At 40.3% G+C, this 10,241-nt stretch overlaps 1 protein-coding gene across 1 annotated transcript; it reads right to left on the bottom strand.

Moving 5' to 3' along the window:
- Positions 1 to 3,574: 3,574 nt before the first annotated feature.
- LOC308086685 (uncharacterized protein) lies at positions 3,575 to 9,244 on the bottom strand. Its single transcript, XM_080430327.1, has 4 exons — positions 9,133 to 9,244; positions 7,422 to 7,666; positions 5,339 to 5,496; positions 3,575 to 4,990 (listed from the first exon to the last, which is right to left on the bottom strand). Exons 2-4 carry the CDS (start codon positions 7,642 to 7,644, stop codon positions 4,931 to 4,933), a joined length of 441 nt encoding a protein of 146 aa, XP_080286453.1. The 5' UTR covers positions 7,645 to 7,666; positions 9,133 to 9,244; the 3' UTR covers positions 3,575 to 4,930.
- Between the last annotated feature and the right edge of the window lie 997 nt (positions 9,245 to 10,241).

Raw genomic sequence — 10,241 nt, 5'->3', positions numbered from 1 at the left:
AATGATATGTATTTGGCCACCATCTCATTTGTTCCAGGGACCCCCAGAAGCAAAGATTTGAGTTAAAAATGTTCGCTTTAAAATAATATATATGTTCAAAGATTTGCACACATTTTCAAGATTTTTCTAAAATAGCAGATATACAAGGTGATAGCGTGGCACTTTGCCGCCCTATGACCTTGTATATCTGCTATTTTTGAATAGTCAAAGTGTAAAATAATGCTTTTTAGCTCAAGTGTAGGCCATTTGAACTGGGGACCCCCCACCCTGACAAGTGCTTGGAATTGTAGTTGCTTTTGTCTCACAAGGCCTGAGCTTGTAGATCTGCTATTTTCAAAATCTGTGCCTCTTTCTTATATTATTTGAGAATTTGGCCAATGTTTGACCAGTTTTTATAGTAAGCTATAGTTTGTACTTGAGGAAGGGAATATTGTCGGAGTGGTTATCTTGTACATTGTCATGTGACACATTGTGAGCTTGTAGAGCTGCTATTTTCAAACAAATGTTGTACAAATGTGAAAACAAAACATTTTAACACCACTCTTGTATAGGGGACCCTGGCACAAAATATCTTCAGATGGGGGTCCGTGGCCGAATACATATCGATTTGGGGGTCCTTCACATAAAAAAGTTTGAGAACCGCTGGTCTAGGGCTGACTAATCTCTGGGCAGCGCAGTAAGATTCTGCAAACCACATGCCAAAGCTTATGTTAAGAGCTAATTAAGGCTTCTCAAGGTGAGTCATAACAGAATGCATGTACACGCATCCTGGGCATGCTGTAATCTTACATTACACAAAAGGATGAGTCAGATGGTGATGCATAGGCCCTGCCAATCATCACACCAGGGACACTTTTACACGTTGGAACCAAATTTGCTCTTGAGCTGATGTGTCAATTACAGTTAGATCACTGAATGTCATGTTTAAACAGAGACCAAACAGAGTATATGGGTTTCCGTTTTTGGATAGCCTACCACAGGTTAGAAATTCAGGGGCATACGTTACACTGGCTCTTTTAATTTATTTTAATACCTCTATGTCATGTTCCCTCAGTTACTGCATGATTGATTGATTGATTGATTGAATACTTTATTAACAGTTTGCAAAAAAATCCCCCTATCAGGAACACACGTTGAACCATCTGCTCCAGTCTAAAGACAGGCAGGACTAAAAAGACAGATTTCAAGCAAGGTAAGCTGTTGAATGAATGATTCCTAAATCTACTAGTTTTCATCATAGTGAGCTAGATGTAAAGTTGAGAGTTGTCTTCTTGTTCCACAGGAACATGACAATCTATACATTAATATTGAAGCAAAATAAATTAAATAAATGCAAAAGCATGAACTATTCTCAACTTTTAAAGGTGCTCCGCTCAGCCAGAAAAGGCTCTGTGATCAGCACTTTCTAAAAGCGTCCACTACGCGGTTGCATTTTGGATATTTCTCCTCTGTTTTAATGTAAAAAATTATTTTTAATGGCACTTAGTGTGAATGTTACTTACCTTAGTATGGGAATGCTAAAATGAGCTTGTCAGATATTGTTGTTGAAAGCTATACGCTAATTTATCTCAAATATTCCCGCACTGTTATATTACTGCCCCATAGAGCACCGAAGTCTGACGTAATTTACACATCCTACCTGGTTCGCGGTTTTCCACCCCCATTCTGAATTCCCATAGACGTCTTTACTATCGTGTCAAATAAGAACTGTGTTCCAAAAATAAACAAATGATCCCGGCGGTTTTACTCATATGGATATGAAGCATCAACTGACGGTGAGAAAACGATAATGTTACTTCCGCCGAATTAGTTACATTTTCGCGAGAAACAGACTGTATCAAATATAAGTGACTGACTAATACTATCATAAACGATACAGAGCCTCCTCCCTGATAATATCGCCGAGACAGTTTGTTTACTTTTGGACCACAATTCTTATATGAGACGATTCTAAGATGACCCAATGTTATTCTCCATAGAGAAATTACTTTACGAACCAGGGGATGAACGAGTGACGTCAGGACTTCTGTACTCTATAAAGGAGTGTGGCTATGGCGGTAACACAATGCAGGAGTAGCCTATAGAGGTATCCCCATAGAAACGCATAATAGTAACTCCATAATGAGCATGGAAGGTGACGTCATGCCAAAGTCTATCGTTACTCCAAGTTTATCTGTATATAGCAGATGGTCAGCTGATTTTTTGGGTTAGAGCTTGGTTCTAATAGATTATAGATTAGATAGTATTAATCCACACAGCAATGGACATATATATAAGCATTATATGAAGACTACCAAGAGCTCTGGTGGTGGCCAGACAGGGGTAGTAATGGGAGATGGTCAGGCCCAGAGTGCAGACTCGGCAGGTTTGATCCAGAAACCACTGAACAGTCTGGTAAAGCCCCCTTACTCCTACATCGGCCTCATCACCATTGCTATCCTGCAGAGCCCTCAGAAAAAACTCACCCTAAGTGGGGTCTGTGAATTCATCAGTGATCACTTCCCATATTACAAAGACACGTTTCCCGCTTGGAGAAAGCACAACAGAATCCACCCGGCCTCCTATTCCCATCCTATTGCTTTGCAGCATAGTTCTGGGCCGTACAGCATCAATGGGGAGACCGGCGGCACTGTGAAGGGCCAGGACCAGAGCACAGGCGTGGGAAGTTAGCAAAAAAAAATAGCAGATCTACAAGCTCACAATGCATCACATCGCAACGCATTGTGAGCTTGTAGATTTTCAAATGGCTGAAGTAGTTTTGTAATGGTAATGGAAATCTACAAAGTAACTAGTAACTAAAGTTTTAAAATCATTGTAGTGGAGTAAAGTACTATATTTGCCTATAGTAAAAGTACTGGAAATAGAAACACAAAAACAACTCTTTAAAAAAGCTCAGAATTGTACTTAATTACAGTACTTGAGTATACTTTACACACACACACACACACACACACACACACACACACACACACACACACCAGTGTTGCCAAGTCCGCTGATTTACCCCAACTTTTGGCTTGTTTTTTTCCCCGAGTTGCGGGGGGAAATGCAGAGTCGCTGCTTTTTGGGCTTGTTTTCAAAACGCGGTGGCTTCTTTGGCAAATATAACTAACAAGCCAACATTTCTTTGATGTTTATTATATTAAAACCCCATAGGTTTGCGGAGGAGTGTGAATCACATTGACTGACAGAATCGGTCTGGTGTCTACTTTAAATGTAAATGTATGTTTTGGATAACATTACACACATACTTGTCAAGTATGTGTGTAAACATAAATTATTATAGACATACAGTAATTATAATGATATATGCATCTAATATTTTTTCATATATATATATTTTTTTCCCAGTAATGTGCTCTGAAAGAATTATTTAATAAAAAACTAGAAAAAGTGCTCCTCAGAGCACAGGTCTCCGCCAGCTCAGGTAGGATATTGTGGACCAGCAATGTTCGAAATCCGCCAATCAGGATGGAATATGAAAAATCGGGCAGATTCGTATTGATCACATGACTAAAGAGATAATGTGTACCGATTTGCGTGCAGACAAAAATCTGTAGGATTGATTTATTGATTGATTAAACACTTTTATTAGACAGAAATGCAAACAGCACGAGTAGCCTACAGTCATACACTTGGTCTAAAAGGATATCACAAAAAAGTCTGGGGACTTGTTCCCATTGAGGTCCTATGTATTCAATTCATCAACATAGCATAAAAATAACACCAAAATACCATATCATAAACAAATATAAAAGGGGTTAAATGAGTAAGCAGTAAAAAGGGGGGAAGAAGGGGGTAGAAGGGTGGGTGGGGGAGTAGGCAGTGAGTGCCGGCCATCACCTTTCTATTGGAGAAGTGATGAGATTTACCTCTATTACTGAAAAACCTTGATAATTTCTCTTACAAAAATCATGTATTTTTTAACAACTGTATTTTCTCATATCCTATTATCAATATATGAAATTAAATAATGTTGATAATTGATATTCTTGTGTTGTGAACTCGACAATCAGGCGAAGTTTTTGGCGCACCTCGCTAATCATTAGACTCCCAACTCACTACTACTGGGAGTCTGAGTTCGACTTCTGCTTGAGACATTTCTTTTTCAAACAACCACGGACTACTTTTTTTCGATAAAAGTATAACTTGAGTCACGAGAGGCACCACCGAGTGTGCTAAAGCGCGCGAATTGCCGTGCCGAATGTTGCGAAGTTATTGGTCCTTGGTATTCAGTTCATAGACATATATAGTAGCAACCATACTGGATGGAGCACAGCTTGGGTCTGCATGTTTTATTACTTTGCAATTGCAGGGGTGATGTTTCAACCAGTGTTTTACTCAGACTAAGATGCGATGATAAAGGCATTCCATCAACATAATTAAAGGTATTGGCTGTAACGTTGTTATGATCAGATCAGTTAATCAAATTGGATATTAAAAAAAGGAGGCCCACAGTCCGTGTTTTTGGCAGATCCGGTGCAGGAGCTGGACAATGAAAACAAAAAAGGCAGTAAGCTAATCAAATTAGAAAAGATTGTAATGAAGAGTTCCTCTTGCAATGAACATCCAAATAATTTCCAAATGGACGTGCAGGTCATGTAAAACACAACTACAATTACTAGATCGTGACATGCCATAGAATGACAAAAGAACAAGCTGATAAAGTGTAAAAATCAATCAAATCAAACTTTATTTTTATTTAATCCTTGCTGTTTCCTGCTCGTCCTTCTTCCGCATCTAGGAATGGGGATCCGGGGAATCGGGGATCGGGGATCGGGGCGAGCGGAAACCCGGTGTATGATGATAGATCCAGGTGTTATTAGGTCCCGAATAATAAACATCATCGTCAACCTCCTCATCTGTATCTTCATCTTCATTGTCTCCCCCCTCATCGTCGTCTTCATCATCTCCCTCCTTATCGTCGTCTTTATCGCTTCCCTGAGAGATCCCTGTGAGCTTGTAGATCAGCTATTTTCACAATTTTTATCTGTGGAACGGAGTCAAACAAAATGGGGGGTCCCCAGTTCAAATATGATTATTTTGGGGGGTCACGACCTGATAAGGTTGAGAACAACAGTTCTAGCTTGGCACACACACACACACACACACACACACACACACACACACACACACACACACACACACACACACACACACACACACACACACACACACACACATTTTTTATGTCCACATAAACAGAAGTACAAGGATGCCTTGTACAAAGGACATAAACACTGCCAGTGCAGTCAGACAATAGGAGAAAAGTGCATAGATGGACAATACTCAGCAATCCTGCACCAAAATTCTGGCCCTGGAGACACTTTACACAAACCTTTTTCTTGGGGTTGGGTAAGATGTCGTTCTCGTCACTTGGTCGTTTAAGGGATCGATTGTGCACAGACAATTCAGCGGGGGAATTCAGCGATTCTGGATTTTCAGTTCCAACCAAATCTGGTTCTGAAGATTTGGAAACGGGCACACTTCCTGCATCTGGATTAGGAGAACAATTGGAAATATTTAAAAATTATAATAATTGAGTAACTATATGAAGCGTATAAACATTTTAATCTGCTTTGTTTTGTTTTGTTTGTTTGTGCCTCTTTTTATGTCTGACTGTTGGAAAATCTAATTTTTTTTTGAACAGAATCAGCTGACACAAGATGAATTGTTTTAGTAACATTAAATGTGAAACTGCTGGGGTCAAGTTGAATGACCTGGCACAGTAATGTTTTAAAGTTAAACACATATAAAGTATATACAGTTTAAATATTTAATTTATCACAATCACAATTTTAACCAATCCTTAGTTATCTGTCAAGCCAATAACAAAGAAGTGGCAGCGCCCTCCTATGGTTAGAGCCTGAGACAAATCAGTTGAGAAACATATTTGACAGACCAACCTGAACTTCCCGTTTTTAATTTCTCAGGCCATACTGTATGTGCAGGATGATAATGCTTGTTTAAATTCCTTTGTGTGTGTGTGTGTGTGTGTGTGTGTGTGTGTGTGTCCACTTAAGCCAATCCATATAGAGGGGGGGGGTGATAAAGATTAACCCATTAAAACCGGGAAAGCATCTGTGTCATTTTAGATTTGTGTGCTGACTATTCAATAGCAGATATACAAGCTCACAGCGCGTCACTTTGTGCAGCGCTGCGAGCTTGTACCTCTGCTATTTTTGAATGGGGTGAGAACTACTGATATAGAAGGCATTTTTAGAATCGTCCTCAGTTCTTAAATGGGTTAAAACGGTTTTGTACAGTACAGTGGTGTGTTCTAGATTTTTTTGGAGGGTATACTATAACAATTCCCCCCTAGTTCCTCCCACACGCACGGCACGCACGCGCGTATAATTAATTGTGAAAAAAATGCGCACGCTCTGCCCCGCACAAACTCGGCCAGGCCCACTCAGGCCCAGTTTCACAGTAACACTGAGTACGCTTACAATATGCTTTGTACGCTGCACCCAGGAGTGGCTGGTCTGGGGCGCAGCAATACAAACAGCAAGAATGTGGTCTGACCATCATTTTGACTAGTCTAACTCTGAGGTGAAGCCGTGAAGGCTTATCATGTGTGTGGCTATTGTTCTTGGGGTGATAATTAATGGCTACTACGAAGGTATTCACACATTTCAACGACCTGCCATTCATTTCATTGAACGTAGGTCACTGAATTGAGTACTTCATTAGTATTCAAATTGCGCGTCATAGCACAGCAAAATCTTGAATCTTCAATACAGTTTGTGTCTTCAATGCCAAGTTAATACTATTCTGTAATAGATACAGGAAGGCTCGCTGTTAACACTGCTATAATTATATCTGATAAGCCTAACCAGCATTTGTTTATAACAATGCTTGCACTTCTATGGTAATAAAACAATAAAATAAAATTCATCTAAGGCTAAAAGCAGCTCCGAAGTGGTTGAGTTACAGGGTGATTAACATTAGAAACAGTAGAAAATCAGTATAAAGCATATTGTAAGTGTACTCAGTGTTACTGTGAAACTGGGCCTGAGTGGGCCTGGCCGAGTTTGTGCGGGGCAGAAACGCCGCGGAGCGCGCGCAATGTTTTTTTACATTAATTTACTATACGCGCGTGCGTGCCGTGCGTGTGGGAGGAACTAGGGGGGAAATTGTTATAGTATACCCTCCAAAAAAATCTAGAACACACCAATGTGATAAGCCTTCACCTCAGACGGTCAGACCACATTCTCGCTGTTTGTATTGCTGCGCCCCCCAGCCCACTGAGCCCAGCCACTCCTGGGTGCAGCGTATCAGATGCGTATCAACGTATCAGATACGCCGTTTCGAACTGTTTTTGGATGTATACGGTGGCGACGGAAAAAATCTGCGGGCCATACGCCGTATACAGCGTACCACGGTAGAACACACCACTGGTACAGTATAGTTGTACTAACCAGGTGTGGTGTTTAGAGGCTGAGCAGACAGATGGTAACCACACTGACTGCAGAACTTTGCAGGTGTGGCGTTTAGAGGCTGAGCAGAGAGATGGTAACCACACTGACTGCAGAACTTTGCAGGTGTGGCGTTTAGAGGCTGAGCAGAGAGATGGTAACCACACTGACTGCAGAACTTTGCAGTCTGTTCCACAATATTATGGTCACAGCTGGGGCACTTCATCTTCAGGCTTCAATGGTGTCTCCTGCATCATAAAACGGAATAAAGTCGAGATAAGAAACATTTTAGGCCTGGGATTCTTAAATCCTGTGTTGAGGGTCACACAAGGAAAAAATGCACTCTGGTAACAAAATAAGTTGAGAACCAACCATTTACCTAAAATATTTGGTTGTTACAGTCAGATTAACAGCAGCCAGTTGTACATACTGAAAATCAAAATAAGTCCAGAATCAACAATTTACTTCCAGATGTGTTTGTTACAGTCTGCTTGAACAGTAATACAGATAATAAAATAATAAAAATAATAATCATTAAAAAAAAAATGTTTTTATGACAGAGTCGTCGCGGGCCGGACAGTTGCCTCTCGCGGGCCGCAAATGGCCCGCGGGCCGCCTATTGGGGAACCCTGAAGGTCACAAGAACAGTTTCACTTTCGTTTCTGCTAAATCAGACGAGTCATGTCATGAATGCATTTATAGTCTCTTCCACTACAGGCTGTTAACTGTTGCCTATTGAACCGAGACTAATCTGAAATGGATATTAAAGCATTGTCTAGACTTTACCAATACACATAACTTGGTCGGCTATATTCAAATAGCCTAAGGTATGGGTTTAAAGAGCCCCTACGGAACCTCTCCCTCCGCTGTATAGCTCCGAGATGAGGTTCCTCGTTTCTCGGTGTCGTTTTAGCAGGACATTGTCGCACATTTTCCACTTTACATGTTTCTTACCCCTTTCTGCACATCGTATCCAAAAAGTAAAGGTTTTCTGCCATGCTCTCAGATGTTTTAAGTTCTAGCGCACCATAAAAGCTATCCAACAAGTTGGAAAAAGTATTTAATTCGTTTCTGTCCTCAGCCGGTTATATAATATTTTGCATTAGAAGATGCAATTCAACATTTGACCAGTAGGGAAATCAGTAATGTTATCTCTACGGGCGCAACTCTTGCGCAATGTCTTAAAAACATGTAACCGGATGAGGACAGAGGCAAATTAAATACTTTTTCCAACTCGTTGGATAGCTTTTATGGTGCGCTAGAACTTAAAACATCTGGGAGCATGGCAGAAAACCTTTACTTTTTGGATACGATGTACAGAAAGGGGTAAGAAACATGAAAAGTGGAAAATGTGCGACAATGTCCTGCTAAAACGGCACCGAGAAACGAGGAACCTCATCTCGGAGCTATACAGCGGGGGGAGAGGTTCCGTCGGAGCTAGGGGTTAAAGTGCTCAAAACAGCGTGGCGCTATCGTTCAATCACATAATGTACGTTCAAACCATATGGCAAGGCAAGGCAACTTTATTTATATAGCACTTTTCATACACCAGGGAAATTCAAAGTGCTTTACAGAATAAAAAAATACAACAGTGCAACAATGCACTTTAAAAAGAAATGGAGAATATAATAGATACAATTAAAATAAGATAAGGAGCAAAAAAAATACTCCCACCTTTTATACAAAAAATAATACAATATGCTATGCTTCCTACCTGAACAAAGTAACGTCCAACCATGGGGTCTTTCCTCCAGAATGGGATCATAAATAATCCTATCTCGCTCTGGCATGAAGCTGGAAGGAAGGAATGCTCCAGAAGACGACAGAGATGAAGTCAGAACGTTTATGAGACCTTCCCACAATGACGTGGATGTTCATCACGATCATGGAGCTATCTAATTTCATCAGCTTTCTTTCAGGTTGTAGTTCTTCTCAACTATTCTTAATGGAAGACATAATGTAATTGTAACACACTCTACATAAATAATGATTTGTTAGTTAAAAATAGGTATCACATCGCAGCTAAAAAATAAGAAAATAAGTTAGCCTACTACTACTAGGCTACTACTAATAATAATAATATGGGTAATGATGATAATGATGATGATTATTATTATTATTATTATCATTGTTATTAAGTGTGCCTGTCATGCCAACTTAGGATCCATTAAAAAGTTAAAAGTAAAAGGAGTTTATCCAGACATAATATACATAAAGCTACAGTAAAAGCATATAACATTCCCATTCTCTCAGAAAGAGAGAGAGAAAGAGAGAGAGAGAGAGAGAGAGAGAGAGAGAGAGAGAGAGAGAGAGAGAGAGAGAGAGAGAGAGCCCACTCACACCTTCCAACAAAAAAACAATCAAATACTGCCTTTGTGATTTGCATATCAAAAACTCAAGGAACTGGCTAATTAACTTGAATGGCCGTGGCTGCATTTCAGTGAGGGGAGGTCTTATATGGGCCTTTGACGCGTGATTTGGGATGGGTTGCCACAGAAAAAGGGTGGCATTCCCCAAAACAGGAGAATAACAGGAGAAATTGAAGAACAGGAGACGTCCAGGAGATAGGGTCAAATAACAGAAGTCTCCTGGGGTGTGGCTTATTTCTCTAGCAAGATTTGCCTTGTTTTTGGAGGTCAGTTTGCTTATTTCTCTCACGAGACTTGGCAACACCCACACACGCGCACACACACACACACACACACACACACCACGTGTTCGTACGTGTAAACGTAATTGTTCGCAGTGAATTGTGGGTACTGTTACATTTGAGATGGTAACATGTGAAAGTGTTGACTTAAAGAGTTTATGTGTAAATGTGTT

This window comes from Gymnoscopelus braueri (assembly GCF_963280865.1).
Source record: "Gymnoscopelus braueri genome assembly, chromosome: 6".
Taxonomy (NCBI): domain Eukaryota; kingdom Metazoa; phylum Chordata; class Actinopteri; order Myctophiformes; family Myctophidae; genus Gymnoscopelus; species Gymnoscopelus braueri.
This window is presented reverse-complemented; position numbering and strand designations above follow the sequence as displayed.

What these genes read in the sequence shown, in the direction of transcription:
- LOC308086685 (XM_080430327.1), bottom strand. Translation starts at nt 7,644, where the DNA reads ATGAAGTGCCCCAGCTGTGACCATAATATTGTGGAACAGACTGCAAAG. An exon ending in GCCTCTAAACACCACACCTG is followed by an intron (nt 5,497 to 7,421) that starts GTTAGTACAACT and finishes CTCCTAATCCAG; the next exon opens with ATGCAGGAAGTGTGCCCGTT. An exon ending in TACCCAACCCCAAGAAAAAG is followed by an intron (nt 4,991 to 5,338) that starts GTTTGTGTAAAG and finishes TCCGTTCCACAG; the next exon opens with ATAAAAATTGTGAAAATAGC.